Source organism: Dinoponera quadriceps, unplaced genomic scaffold (genome assembly GCF_001313825.1).
Source record: "Dinoponera quadriceps isolate SergipeBrazil2010 unplaced genomic scaffold, ASM131382v1 scaffold2111, whole genome shotgun sequence".
NCBI lineage: Eukaryota > Metazoa > Arthropoda > Insecta > Hymenoptera > Formicidae > Dinoponera > Dinoponera quadriceps.
This window is the reverse complement of record NW_014556195.1, coordinates 104515-119287: the sequence shown is the minus strand read 5'-3', so window position 1 is coordinate 119287 and position 14773 is coordinate 104515. Positions and strand designations below refer to the sequence as shown.

The 14773-nt window shown below is 44.4% G+C and overlaps 3 protein-coding genes across 4 annotated transcripts; 2 read left to right on the top strand and 1 right to left on the bottom strand.

Moving 5' to 3' along the window:
- Positions 1-536: 536 nt before the first annotated feature.
- On the bottom strand, positions 537-1720 carry LOC106747140 (NADH dehydrogenase [ubiquinone] 1 alpha subcomplex subunit 13). Its single transcript, XM_014624472.1, has 3 exons — positions 1329-1720; positions 1052-1202; positions 537-938 (listed from the first exon to the last, which is right to left on the bottom strand). The coding sequence occupies exons 1-3, from the start codon at positions 1435-1437 to the stop codon at positions 731-733; spliced, it is 468 nt and encodes a 155-aa protein (XP_014479958.1). The 5' UTR covers positions 1438-1720; the 3' UTR covers positions 537-730.
- A 606-nt stretch (positions 1721-2326) lies between these two features.
- LOC106747139 (centrosome-associated zinc finger protein CP190) lies at positions 2327-7112 on the top strand. 2 transcript variants are annotated; one of them, XM_014624470.1, is made up of 5 exons: positions 2327-2507; positions 3287-3484; positions 3649-3788; positions 4042-4293; positions 4380-7112. In XM_014624470.1, the coding sequence occupies exons 2-5, from the start codon at positions 3326-3328 to the stop codon at positions 6424-6426; spliced, it is 2598 nt and encodes an 865-aa protein (XP_014479956.1). In that variant the 5' UTR covers positions 2327-2507; positions 3287-3325; the 3' UTR covers positions 6427-7112. The 2 variants fall into 2 exon arrangements, with proteins under 2 accessions (XP_014479956.1, XP_014479957.1); XM_014624471.1 differs by lacking the exon at positions 2327-2507 and adding an exon at positions 2537-3024.
- A 1254-nt stretch (positions 7113-8366) lies between these two features.
- On the top strand, positions 8367-12822 carry LOC106747149 (sorting nexin lst-4). Its single transcript, XM_014624484.1, has 6 exons — positions 8367-8662; positions 8802-9205; positions 9387-9573; positions 9767-10218; positions 11211-11903; positions 11993-12822. The coding sequence occupies exons 2-6, from the start codon at positions 9191-9193 to the stop codon at positions 12242-12244; spliced, it is 1599 nt and encodes a 532-aa protein (XP_014479970.1). The 5' UTR covers positions 8367-8662; positions 8802-9190; the 3' UTR covers positions 12245-12822.
- The last annotated feature ends 1951 nt before the right edge of the window (positions 12823-14773 follow it).

Below are 14773 nucleotides of genomic sequence, written 5' to 3'. Positions count from 1 at the left end.
CCACGACCCGTTCGAATCACGCGGTACACACGCGCGCGGAAAGTGGCCAATCACGTGTGTGTTGCGAGGAAAGCGACATCAGCGACATCGTGATTGGCTGGTTTCCTCGTGCGTAGTACGCATTATGCAAGTTCGTCTCAATAGACGTTCGTACAGGCTGAATTCTTTCCGACGTTCACTGGCGGTATTGAAAATTTATAGCATAGGTTACGTGAACTGTAGATTTTCAAGCGCTGCGGTGAATTTCGGAACACGGTTGGTGGCAAATCACGATGATTTCATCACGAGTTTCAGGATTTGATATCGAACGGAAAGATTTACGAATGCGTTGCGAAATTGACCGAAAGCGACTTTCACATTCCGATGAGGAGAATTGGCGATTACAATGAAGAGTTGTCAACATGAACAATAAGACAATTTATTATCAAGTAGGAAAAGATTCTTTTTGTATCTGAAGTCGTTATCGACCAAGCACTACCCCCTCTCTACCTTACTGACCGGGAGAAGAAAGGAGGGAGAAAGAGGTTACCAACGGAAAAGATTGTTATATAATTTTATTTCGCTCTTAGACCTGTTGCTCCACAGGCCCATTACTCACAGAAACTCAAAGATCCTAATAATTACACAATATTATCATCGTTGACTATGTGCACAAGTTATTTCAACTGTAACTGTGACTTAGACATAACTGTCAATTTACTTGCGCAAACACCGAAAGCTGACGTTATTTCTACGTAAACAAATGACGAGCAACACGATCCATGTATATTTTAGGATCGGTATGTGCGAAATGTTCAAAAAACGTAGGATCCCTGTATTGGTCTGCATCATCCAAGAAGTATATCGGTTCCCCATAGTACGTACCCACTTCCCATCGCTCGACGTTCTTCATCAACTCTGCCTCTTCATCCCGGTTGCGCCTCATTTGTTTCAAAATACTGAAATGAAAGAGTTTCATCAAGTTAGAGATTTCATCGTACGTCTCATCGAATATCGTATCAATTTCACTTGGTCAATGATACGTCAGATCAAAAATATATAAAACCCTTACATTCTGTCTCGCTCGGCCAGCAGCAGCGGCCATATAGCAAAACGTGCGCTTCTCATTTCGATCTCCTCTCTTCGGATCTGTTTGAAAGTCAGATGATAGGCGTACATGCCAGCACAGGTGCTAGCTATGAGAAACGCAAAGGTGCTCTTCGCTGTCAAATTTCACAAGAACATTAGATAACGCTGACGCATACACACACACACACACTTCTCTGAATTTTCGTCAAAGAGCCTCAACACAAACAAGATCATATTAATAAAGAAACTGTGTTGTTTACCGCCAAAGATACTACGTAATTTAATCCTCTCGATTTGAATAGGGCCATAGCCTCCTTTCGGTGGGAGCTCTTGCTTTATTCCTTTGCCCGCAGTCGCCGTGGCACTCATGTTGTCGGTTTCTGCTCTTTCTCAATGACGATCGAGTTAGAATATCGCTCGATTATCACGCATAGAAAAATTCCGTGAACCTCGATGTAACCACGTACCGTCTCACTCGCTCTCCTCTTTCATTTTCTCCTGAAAATATCAGCGCGGAGACACTTGTCTCGTTTTCTCGTAAGGATCGTTTTCAATCGCGTGCACGACTCTGGCTTTGTTCATCAGCCGTGTCACTAGAGGCCACCAGCATCGGTATGGATGGTCTTGACAAATTGCTTGAATTAAATTAATTAAACTTATTTCTGTATTCCGATAGCGATGGGCAGCTGCCCGTGGCACACGGAAAAAAACGACAAGCTTAACCAGTAAGCGAATTGGCCAATCGCAGCCGAGAGTTGCAACGTTAGATCTGTTTTCCATTCCTGAACTAGAGCTGCTTCGTTCCTTCTTCCCTTCGGCATTAAACCATATACTTATCTCACTCTAACGATAAAAACAATACAACCCAGTTCAGAAACAGAAAAAAAAACAGACCAATTATCATTTCATCAGTTTCAGAACATTCGCCCAAATGCGATTAGTCAATTCGCTTGGATTTAACTTTACCTCTTACTTACTTTACCTCTTTTTCCATTCAACTCATTCTTAAATCAAGAGCACAATCTCTCTCATTCCTAGCAATACAGCAGAAATGCCAAGCTTGTTACAAAAATCTTTCGTGCTTAAAGTAAAAACAGGCACACCTGTGTCGCGGAGAAGAGAGTAGGAACGAGAGAGCGCAGTTGAAAAAAAAAGTTCAGCATTTCGAGGACAATTTCCACCAATCAAGTCCCTCAGGTCGACAACGTCATTGGGTGAGAGGGGAGGGGGGCTCGGTAATCGTGTCGCACGCGACTCTCTTCGCTTCCGTGAGTTCTCGCCTTGCTATGCTGCTGCTGCTGCTGATCGTCATGATCGAACGCGAATAACTCCATCTGTGAGTCACGACACATAATGGGACGTTCAGTGTCAGTTGTATACTGAGAGAATTCGTGAGAGATGGTGCTGAACGGGAAATATTGAGATATTCTGCCGAATAGGTACGTGATTTAGGCGTGAATGGTATTTTCATCTTCACATATGCGACGACACGGCCGAGGTGCGACGCGAGCGTCTCGCCCGAGAAGGCGTACGCGTCGTCGGTCAGCGCGTCCTCTTCGGACCTCTCGAGACAGTGCTCGCGCGATTACAATGTCCCCGCCGAGCTCAATTCGTCCCGTTCGCCCCGCATTCGCCCGGTCTCGCCTGCTACTCGCCAGCTTTTCGAGCGTTCGAATTTTTTGCTCGCGAAGCCGCGTGTCCTCTAATGTAGCGGGATGCGTAAGGTACGCACGAGAAGCGATCTCACGTTATGTGGAGCACCGCATAGCCGCGAGTCGTGCATATGGCTCTTCGCGTCCTTGACGGGCGAGTAAGGGTGGATCGGTTTACCGCACTCGTCGCGCTGCTGCAGATCTTATTGACTGTTTTTCCGTGGGGAATTCAGGAGACCCCCGGCTCTCTGCCTATTGTTCATTGTGAGACTGCAAGAGCGCGGACGGTATCGGTAGTTAGTAGGTAAATTTCATCTGGGACTTGTCTTTTTCACACAAAGTGGCGAATGATGGAAATAGTTTGGAGAGATAGTGAGAGAGAGTGAGAGTGAGAGAGAGAGAGAGACTGTGTTCAAATGTCAAATTTACATAATCAAAAACCTGTGAGTGTTATTTCACTTCATTGTTAGCAGCTTGGGTTTTAATTTTTTTTTTTTTATTATTTCCCATAAGACATAATGTGTTCCTATGTTATTCAAAGGTTACATAACTTTATTGAATTGTAGATCTTAGATGTATTGACATTTTCAATCGATCGCTTAGTGATGGAATCGGGAGAGAAGTTGCTCCCTTCACGGGGATTGAAGCAAGTAAAAGTGGATAACTGGGGCACATTCTTTCTACAGAGACTTCAGCAAATTTATGCTGATGAAGAACTGTTTGATCTTAAAATCAGATTCCCCACTAGTGAGATCACTGTACAGGTAAATGTAACATGTTGCACATATTCCATAATAATATTCCATAATAGTTAATTAATCAAATTAATTAAATAATTAGTTTAGTATATATTTCGCAGAATGTATCTAATTTTATTGATGACATTGTTAATTAAATTATATCCTCTGTATAACTAAACACCCTATAGGCACATCGGCTCGTAGTATCAGTATGTACAGACTATTTTATAAAACTGGAAAGTCAGCAGAAAGAAAAGGATGAAAACTACGATGGTATAATTGTCATGCCTTCAGACATGCCTTACGAGTGTGTTAAGTCTATCATAAGGTATGTGTGCGACTCAATACGAGATGCTGAGACAAATCGTCGATGTTCTTTAACACGTTGACTGCCATGGAACTTTTCACGATTCTGGTCTAAGAAGCTAATTTGATTTAATCAAGTAATGAAGCGACGAGATAACTCGTAGTTGGCGTCCTGGGCAAGTAAACAACCTACGAGATATCTCGTAGTTGGCAGTCAACGTGTGAAAAATTCCCGGCAGTGCGACTTATGAAATGTCACCTGTGTGTATATATAGCTTTATGTATACTGGACAATTGGAGTACTGGACGTCAGAGCAGCACGCGCTGTACCGCACCGCGCAAAAGATGAATATGACGGTGCTGACGAAATTACTCGACGCTCAATTCAACACAAGCACTTTGCAAAGCGAGACGGCGAAGACCACTGTGCGCCCGGTCGTAGCCGTCTCGAAACCTCCAACACCAGCTAAAGTCTCCACCAGCTCGGCATCGTCCACCATGTCTGAGCAGCCGTTACCAGGTAGAAAGTATGTACTTTAATTTCGTGCAATGCTTCGTGCGTAATTTCAGAGAAAATTGAGTGTTAACAACTATCCCTTTCTCGTTGCGAAAGACTCCCGATTTGGAAGAGAAAGATAGAAGAATCTCCGGCGACAAACTACGAATTACGAACATTCCACGGCGTATCCTCGATCGGTAGACCTGTAGAAACTACTCCAGGTCCGTCCAGATTCGATCTGCCAGAGGCGGACGAGATCGCTCTCGGGGTGTTCTCCTCGTTCGACGACATCACATATAACACGAAGCCAATCGTGCAAGCGTCCGACAACTACAAAACGGGAAGTTCCTCCCGCAAACGTTCGCCCGACAGGGACAGTAAAAACGACACTACCGAAGATGAGGACGACGACAGTCAAGGTGACAAAGGCCTGAGGGACACAAATTCGGACGACGATTGGAGCATATCGAAGTCATTCTCGAGATCCCAGGACGGATCGGCGAAGAAGGTCCGTTTCGATCTGGAGGAGAAGGAGAACGTGGAGAAGCCCAAGTCGAACGCCCGCCCGAGCTCCGAGGACTCTATCAACAATCACGCGAAGATCATCAGGGAGGTGCTGAAGAAGTACCCGCATCTGGTGAAGAACAACAAGAACATCCGCCTGAAGATCATGCAGAAGGAGACCAAATCTGTGGACAGCAACACCGCGTGCAAGACTAAGGTGTCCTACGTAGTCCTCAAATCTGATCACTTGTTATCAAGCAACAACGGTGACGAGAACGAGTCCAAGTGCAACGGCAGTATCGACGGCAACGAGACAGGCCCGTGGAAGTGCAACAAGTGCGACTTGGAGGAGGAGTACACGAATTACTACATGTACAGAAGACACATGCAGGACGTGCACGAGGAGAAGTTCGATCCTCGGATCTGCGAGCACTGTGGCTACAAGGCGACCAAGCGCAACATCCTCATGTACCATTTGTACACAAAGCACAACGTGCCCCCCCCTAAAAGCTTGTGCTTCCCGAAGTGTCAGTCCTGCTCGTACGTTGCCCTGTCGGAGAACCTTCTGGTGCGGCATCAGATCAATCACGATCACCGGCCGCCGTCCCGGCACCACTCGTTGCCCGAGGAGGTCCATTGCGGTCAGTGCAATCTGTCATTCAGGACCCTCACCGAACTCACGACTCACCAGCTGAACACCGGACACGGCGGTATGACGGACCCCAAGGAGAAGGGCCACCGTTGCCCGTACTGCGGCAAGATGTTCGTGCTGATGACGAACCTGCAGGTACACCTGGACTGTAATCACAAGGAGCTACGAGAAACCGAGTCCACCACGTCCGCGCAGCCGATATCCTTAGAGCCGTCGTCCGAAGCGGAGGCACTCAGCCATGTCGCCAGCGGGATAGCCGCTTCCCTCGGCGTGGGAGACACGGTAGCGTCCGAGACGCAGGAGAGCAGCTCCAGCGAACAGTACATCGTGCCGGAGATGCAGCTGGACAACATAGCGCATAATATCAATTACAACGAGCACGAGCTGGAGGGCCAGCACATGATCATGTTGGTGAACAACGAGAATTACCAGCAAGTGGAAAACGATCATCAGCAACAGCAGCCACAGCAGCTCGACATTGCCGATAACGAGCAGATAGTGATGCAGGGCACTGAGGACGGCATGATCGTGTACATTCACGAAAGCACGAAGGACTCGGAGCGCCGTTCTTACGAGGCCTATCAACCCGAGGACGTCTCGCAGGAGACCGAGGAGATAGTTGAGGAAGTCGTCGAGGAGGTCGAGGAGGAGGTCATGGAGGAAGAGGAGGAGATGCAGGAGGTGCCACAGGACATGTTGGAGGATTGTGCTGATAATCAGGTGGAGGAGGTGATACAGTACGTCGAGGAGCAGACCGAGATTGTGGAGTACGACGAGGAGCAATGCAGCGAGCAGAGCAACGCCACGGACGAGGGTCACGAGTCCGTAATGATCATCGAGGAGGAGCATGTCGAGGGGGAGGAGGAGGAGGAGGAGGAGGAGGTGGAGGAGGTGGAGGAGGAGGAGGACACCGACAAGTCGGTGAGCAAACGACGCGGCGGGAAGAAGGTGCGGAGCTTCGCCACCGAGTGGGACGACGACAGCATGGAAATGACGGAGTCATGAACGTCGTAATATCGGATCTTTCGTTCGCTTGCAATATGTTTGTTATATATAACTTTCACGATCGCTACGGATTTTAACGAGACGTCAAGAGCGCTTTCGGCCAATTTTCCTTTCAACGTTTTATCCACGTAATCTGTTTGTTCGTTAGCGAATTAGTGGCGGACGGTCGGCGCACGCTGCGCGTTGCTGCACGTCTTGCTGTTGTAATTAAAAAGGTTACGCACCGCCATTCTCGACTTCGTAAGGCTGAAAATCATGCAAACCCTCGATCCCAAGGGATGGTAAGGCGCATGTGTGACGCGACGCGCACTTCGCCGACCGGCGCCGTGAGAAATTTAGCGATGTAAGACGGAGGATTTCGAATTAACGAAATCATTAATTACATTTATTAATAAGCGACCCCGGGACTAAAGGTATAGAGATATCGGAGATACTGCTTCTACGTGTGAATTCTATTATTGCACAAACAACACACATGTATCTTCTGGATTATTATGATTTCCGCGTATGATTCGGTTGAAGCTTCGAACGCCGTGTAATTTGCGACGGAATATTCTCGGGATGGTGGAGCCCGGTTTGCGGTAAAAACCCGCTTGGAAAACTTGCGTCTTAAAGTATAGATCTTTTAGTATGTTTTATACCGTATGTAAAATTACACACATACATACACACACACACACACGAGTGGAACCAAGTTCAGTCGCGAATAACGGAGCATCCTCGAGCATCGGAACAGCATTCGGCATAACGCGAGATTCAATGTATTTTGCATTATCGTAATGTGAAAAGTATATATATATATATACATATATATATACACATAGCCATTATTGTCTTCATTGTGGTAGCATTTTTGTAAGCGTAAGGATTTACTAAATTTGACATTTATCTTCTCTTTTCGTTTTAACCACGAGAACATTTATATACAATGTAGCTTATGGAAATATATGTTACAACTTATTACGTATAAGGTCTGAATTTATTTCACGAAACATCCATGTATCACCAACGTCCGATGGCCCACGTTCAGCGGAACCGTTTATTTCACACAACTGTTAAAAGTTCTCCCCATAGGTGGACATATTTCGGTATATCGCCTGTATATCGTGACTAGTGTAAGTACGTTAAGATGCGTCCTCATATACAATAAACATTTTATCAGTATATATAAGAGAAGGATTATCCGATGCCGTGAAAAGTGCAGCGATATTCTGATGCCATGAATATATTGCCGCTTATTTTGCCCGAAAGAGAGAACACGATTAATCTGTATCATTATTGTAGCAATAAGAAGTTAATACTTTGATTAAAATGATGGTAAATAAATGAGTAATGAGTGAGAATTAATAATAAATGAGTCTTTCTTAAAGCAAGTATATTTTAAACGTGCACTGTCGCAATGACAAATCACAAAGTATATAATTACAAGTATATAATTATATATTAAAGTCCAAATTCGTTTTTTTTATTGATAAAAGTATCTCAAATGCGGCTTCTTAGCCAATCAGGCGGTACCCAAATCACTTTTAGAGACACTTTTATCGATAAAAAAGGTTCAAAATTCAGGATCTAAGTTTGTATATCGTGTCTAGCGTTTGTATTTGGATTCTGTGCAGAAATTAGATTATTTCCGTAGATCCGAAAGAATAATTCAATCTCAGCTCAGAAAGCTTTCAGCAGTTGCCGAATAAACGTTCTGCTGGATATGGTTAATATTTCCCGATGTGATGCGAATTTTGTAAACAAGCTCTCCCAGTTCTTCATCGATAACGACGACAGTGGTGCGACTCAGTGGCGTGGCGGGCGGATCTTTTATTTTTTAGTAGTACGAAACAGCTGATCGGTGGACCTTCGCTGATTCACTCGGACGCCGCTACGAGCCGTCATTATAGCCCCGTAGCCAATCCAAATTCAATTGTGGCGTTACGTAACGACGAATCTTGGCGGGGGATAGGGGAGGAGGACAATATCGATCAAAATTTTTCAAAAGTTTCGCGCTCCCGACGGAGGCGGATCCGGTGGTACCGGGATTCTTGACTCCGCGGGAATGACCGATTATCGGTCGTCGTGACGGTCGTTTGCGAAATCGTCATCGCGTTTAATCAGCCGCGTTTATCGAGAGGAGGCGGCCTATACGGATCCCGTTGACGAAGAATGCGAGAGCGCGCGATAAGGAAGGCAGGAAAAAAGGGAGAAAGAAGAAGAAGGAGGAGGTGGAGCAACGTCATCTGTCAAGGTCCGTTCCTTTCTCAGCTGCTCCTCCCTGCACCTTCTGTACCTCGCGTGAAATAACAAAACTAGCCCGTATCTATAGCCGCCCCTCTCCCTCTCTCGTATCCTCCGCACCCGCGACATGATATATTTCTCGTTCAAAGGGAGAAGAAGAAAGGACGAGACGACGAGTGCGATGGACCTTTAGGTTATGCTGCCGAACGGGAGAAAAGAGTCAGGAGGAAATTCGAGGAAGCGAAGAGGGGTGTAGCAGGTGCAATTGAGAGGAACGAGCGTTTGCTCGCACGGTGTGTATGTACAGTCGTCGCCAGCAGCGACGGTGTTGCTCGCGCGGAGTGTCGCGCGGAGTGTACAGACAGAACGTTGTGTAAAGTGCATTCGTGAGCGCGCAAATGTCAGAGCACCCGTGGTGGAAGAAGGCGAGAGTGTAGGAATGTGACCGGACGCAGCGTCCGGCGGATTTGAATTTTCTCCACAGCTGTGAGGAAACTGTCCAGCGGACGTCGTCGTGATCGGCCGTGAATCGTTCACGATGGAGGGCCAGCAGGTACGTGAGTTTCGCACAGCCGACGAAATGCGACTGTACAATCGTTGCTCCAAGTTCGATCAACTCTCGGCCGCTATGACTCATTCTGTATCACGGGCGCGAGCCGAGCGAATTTCTCGTCGTTTACGTCCCACACGACGATCAAGCCTTTGATGATCCTTTCCGCTTCTTCTTTTTTCAGGTAAGAGCGCTGTACGACTTCACCGGTGAGGCGGGAACAGCGGAATTGTCCATCACTGCCGGCGAGCTCCTGACGGTCATGCGAGACAACGTGGGGGACGGTTGGTGCGAGGGCTTCAATCAGAGCGGCCGGTCCGGCCTGTTCCCAGCGGCGTATGTCCAAGTGGTCGAGCAAGCTGCACCTTCCAGTACGCAATATTTACACAAGGCACACATACACACACACACAATTGGCTGCACGTTCCTTTTCATTCTGTCTCTATATGCCATATGCTGAAATCGAGCAGCCATCTGATAAGAGAGATAAGCGCCAATCACTTTTGACAAAACGCGATCGTAACGTCACCGCTGATAACTCAATCTCTGTTATCATGTGCACAGATGCTATGACATCGTCCCAACAGAGCTCCGGTGATTATTGGGACGACGATTGGGACGACGACTCCGAGGTTGGGCAAACGCAGGCGTACGTGCCATCCAGCACGCAGCAGCATGCCGAGCAGGCGGCGCAGCAAAACAACGCCGACCACGACAATTGCATCCACGCGTCCATGCCTATACATTCTGTGATACCCGAAAGACCTATACCCAATGTACCAAAGAAGAACAATAAGTTTTCCACGCTTATCAAGTCGGGAGAGGATAGCTTCCTGATGAGCACCAGAACGGTAAATGTGCCTGAGAGCGAGAAGATCTACATACAGGAGAGCTACGGCGGCTGGTGCACGTGGGCGCCGCGCGGCGATCCGTACAGTTGCGTCGTCACGTCCCCGAAGAAGGAGTCCAAGCTGAAGGGTCTGAAGAGCTTCATTGTCTACCAGTTAACTCCTACGGTAAAGAGGATCGCTATCTTTCCCTTCTTTCAGTCTTCTCACGATTATGATTACAACCACGTTAACACCGTAGCCTAAACATTCTTATGGGTATTTTATCATTTATATTAATGTATGTTATACTTTATTATATTTATTTTTATTTTGTTATATTATATGACGTGTGTTATATACAGGATGGGCCAGTAATCGTGTTACAACTAGGAAGGGGATGATTCTTCTTAAAAACAATAAATCGAAAATGTAGAATGAAAACTTTTCATTCGATGTTTGTTGTTTTCAAAACAGTCGACTTTAAACGTTGAATATTTACTTACCTGAGGCGTCGTTAAACGGTACGTGCGGTTGTATGCAATGTGCTTGAGAAACTCATAATGCAGTGTCATGATCTACCGCCTTACTATTTTATTATCTATCAACTTTGTTTATCTTTCATCAGTTCCTATCGATTTATCACAATGATAAGATATACTAATTGAAAATACAGAGATATATTTTTTTGCATTGAGCATCATGTAATAGTTGTTTATAAACGTGTAGAAGTGAGATATGGTTTGTATTCGGGATCCGTTTGGTGTTTTAATTAAGTGCACGCGTACTCGACTAAATTTCAGAGCCAATTCTCTTGAAAACATAATCTCGTGTGAAAAACTTTTATTCCGCAGTTTCGGTTGATTTTTTCAAGATGAATTATCTCTTCGATTGTACCATTACTGACCCACCCTGTATATGTTGTGTGTATATTTATATTGTGTGTATATACTAATATAAATAATAATTTATATTAGTATTCATTTTAGTGACATTCGTACATAAAGATATCAGGCCACACGTTTATATAGCTAACAAAACCAATTTGATAATTCTCGGTATTGTAATTAGTGTTATATAGTTGCGGCATAATTGTTTACGCCACGTGTAACATCAATAGTTACAACAACAGACAAAAATGATGGCGAACCAGCATTAACGTGAATATCTCTGTATCGCAGTTTAACAGCATACAAGTCTCAAGGAGGTACAAGCACTTCGACTGGCTGCACGAGCGCTTAGAAGAGAAGTACTGCTTCATCCCGATCCCGCCTCTACCGGACAAGCAGATATCCGGTCGTTACGAGAAACAATTCATCCAGCATCGGCGCACGCAGCTGCAGGAGTTCGTCGACTACGTGTGTCGGCACCCGGTGCTGTCGCGCAGTAGCGTCTGGGAGCACTTCATGACCTGCACGGACGAGAAACGATGGAAAGCGGGCAAGCGGAAAGCGGAGAGGGACGAGCTGCTGGGCGTGAATTACTTCAACGCCATTCAATGCGCGGACATAGTGTTGGACGCGATAAAGACGGAGATCCAGACGGACACGTTCAGCAGATTCATCAGCGGCTTGGACCCGGTGGTGAAGAACTTCATGGCCATGGTGGTGGACCAGGCGAAGAAGCACCAGCTGTATAGAAGGGAGTTCCAGAAGATCAGCCAGTCGTTCACGTCACTCGGCCACGCGCTCGAGGCGGACGACAACAGTCGCGGCAAGCTGACGCGGGCGTTGAAGGCAACCGGCGATGCTTACAACGACATCGGCAAACTCTACGAGGAGCAGCCCAAGTTCGATTGGGAGCCGTTGGCCGACAAGTTCCACATTTATCGCGGTATTATTAGCAACTTCCCTGACGTCATCAGCATCCATAAGGTAATGTCGCCAGTCAATTAACTGGCCTTCTTATCCGGACAGACATTAATTAATCAGCCTGTCGCCTGTTGTCTCTCTTACTCTTGCAGAGCGCCGTGCAGAAACGGAAAGACTGCGAGCGGTTGGTCAGCGAGCACAAGATGGAGCCGCAGCAATTGCGCGACCTCTCCCAACGGACCGACGTGATAGCGCGCGCCCTGATCGCCGAGGAGACGCACTTCCAGACGGAGCGCGAGGTGCACATCAACAAGGCCATAAAGACGCACCTCACGGAGCAGATCGCCTTCTACCAGAAGATAGTCAAGAAACTGCAGGAGGCCTTGAGCGCGTTCGACGAATGAGAATCGTGCTACTGCAATTCCTGCAGTTACATCCGCTGGTTGGCAAGTCGCGCTAACTAATGGTTAACTATAACGAGTGCATATATGACTATAAACGACAAAATGTACCAAATGCGCATATTTTCGATGAAATTTGTACATATATACAGATACCCTGTACAGGGTGTTTCTTAAGTACTATCCGATACTTGTAAGAGTTCACTTTTGAGGTTATTTCATGAAGGAAAGTTTATGTGAACGTGTGTGTTCTCAGAGCTCTCGTATCGGAGATATAAAGTGCTAAAAAAATTTGTAAAATTATCTATCTTTTTAATAGCTTTCAGAACGAAGAAAGGTTTGTCCTTCAAATCAGTGAACTTGGCAGAGGATGTTGCCTTCATTCTTTCGTCTATAGTCGCTGTTTTGTAAATAGTCAATGTATAGAATATCAATATGTAGAATAGTCAATGGTGTAAAAAACGGGACTTAGGCAATGCATTATTGCCCCGAACTTGTACGCCAATAAACGGAATCAGATTTTTATTACATTAATTAAAAATTGCTTTTATTAAACATTAATTATTTTTAATTATATTTAATTATTATTAATAATAGTAATATATAATTATAATTAATTAAGTACATAATTAAATAATAATAAATTAAAATATTAATATTAATTATCTTTAATTATATCTCAAATTATAAAAAAAATACTCTTGATAGATTTCGCGACAAAGCCATTAGTTTAGGAGATATTTGCGAGATATTAAAGAGAAATTGTAACTTTATAGAATTTCTAACTTCCTGTTTTTCTCTAAAACGAAACCTTTGCTACTAAATGTTTGTATCGACTTTTCTTCGAGAAATGACCTGAAAAATCGACTTCTAAGATGTACAGTATTTAAGAAACACTCTATTTATACTTGAATCGGGAGAACAGTTGATGTTGAGACGGCCAAACAAAATCGACGTTGTGTAAATAACGCGCGCTTAATTACCGATCTTGTCAAACAGTATCTACACAATGTGGAACCAGTCACACAACACATCACATTTTTGTCGTTACGTCATACACCGTCGAGTTTTGCCAAGTGATTAAATGTTTACTCGCGCTCAAAGATCGATATACAGCTGGAATTGATGTAATTATACGATAATCACTGTGAAGCGTTTCTATGAAATCGTAATATATATTTCGCCCGGATGATTTTGTTATTGTTAATCCATTTTGAGATTTTTTGTCGGAACCACCTGTGTAATTTATTTATCTTAAAAGATTTTTCCCTCGTAATTTTCTTTGTTCGGACGTTTTCTCCGTCGCAATGAATCTTAGTAAACTTGGACACTGCGTCGCGCATCGCCGTAATATCATATATATATATATATATATATATATATNTATATATATATATGTATGTATGTATGTATGTATGTATGTATGTATGTATGGACATACAACACGGCATATTCAAATTTATATTCTAAATATTGTGGGATATTTTTCAATCACGAGAAATGATTTGTACCTGTATTGTGCGAAATGTGTTGTCGAAAAGCGATCATCAGTGTACTTCGAGTGTTCTTCGTCACTTCCATGTGCAAGAGAGATAATCGATTGTGGCGTGTATCGTGTGAACGTGTCATATATATATACGTGAAATTCGGCATTTCTGGTTTTCCAATCAGAGAGAAAGTATAAAGCTTGTAACTTTAAACTCGATGTAATCAAAATCAAAGACGCGAATGTAATCACACGGGCTTGTGCTATGTTAAACGCTTCGACTGTAACATAAAACGGAAAGATCAGCGAGTTGTTCGACGAGCAGCTAAATGTAGAGTATTACGAGAGTGTATTATCTGCTTTGTAAGATTTTAATTATCCGCCAAGCTTGATGTCGATTATTTTCCTCCGCGCGGAGTGAACGTGCATTAGTCATCCAACGAACGAGCGAGAGGACGAAGTTGTTGGCGTGCGAATTGAGAGGACAAGACAAAGGAAACGACAAAGATAACCGCGTGCGCATGTAATGTGTTCTTGTAGAATGTTCTCAAGGCAGCCGGCGAGAAACGCATTCATCTCGTAAAATGTATTATTACTTGTAATCGTGACACGAATCTACTATACATATATATATATATATATATATATATATATGTGTGTGTGTGTGTGTATGTATGTATGTATGTATATGTATAAGAGACGTGGGTAGAGAGAGGAGCGCGCAACGATTGACGGAATAACAAAGTGTATAACACGCTACATTCTTGTTATCGCATTTAAATAAATGTACAAATAACAGAGCTTATATACACATTAAGAGAGAGTGTAGACACAGCGCACACCGGCAGTTTTTTTTATAAACTGTATGTCAGTGAGAGAGAGGGAGAGAGAGGACACGCGTCCTTTTTTCTTCTGGAGAGGAGATTCCAATAAACGGGCTATCGAGTCAAGAATTAAATATCATTTATTATTTTTATCATATATATATATATTTTCTCAATTAACTATCATATATAAACAATGTTCATACCGTCCCCCCCCTCACC

Bases quoted from the DNA above. Each gene is read 5' to 3' on its own strand.
- LOC106747149 (XM_014624484.1), top strand. The intron at 9,574-9,766 runs GTACGCAATATT...TCATGTGCACAG, and splicing joins CGAGCAAGCTGCACCTTCCA to ATGCTATGACATCGTCCCAA. The intron at 11,904-11,992 runs GTAATGTCGCCA...TTACTCTTGCAG, and splicing joins ACGTCATCAGCATCCATAAG to AGCGCCGTGCAGAAACGGAA.
- LOC106747140 (XM_014624472.1), bottom strand. From the start codon at position 1,437: ATGAGTGCCACGGCGACTGCGGGCAAAGGAATAAAGCAAGAGCTCCCA. The intron at 1,203-1,328 runs GTAAACAACACA...GAAATTTGACAG, and splicing joins ATTACGTAGTATCTTTGGCG to CGAAGAGCACCTTTGCGTTT. The intron at 939-1,051 runs GTAAGGGTTTTA...CTTTCATTTCAG, and splicing joins CTGGCCGAGCGAGACAGAAT to TATTTTGAAACAAATGAGGC.
- LOC106747139 (XM_014624470.1), top strand. From the start codon at position 3,326: ATGGAATCGGGAGAGAAGTTGCTCCCTTCACGGGGATTGAAGCAAGTA. The intron at 3,789-4,041 runs GTATGTGTGCGA...GTGTATATATAG, and splicing joins TGTGTTAAGTCTATCATAAG to CTTTATGTATACTGGACAAT. The intron at 4,294-4,379 runs GTATGTACTTTA...TCGTTGCGAAAG, and splicing joins CAGCCGTTACCAGGTAGAAA to ACTCCCGATTTGGAAGAGAA.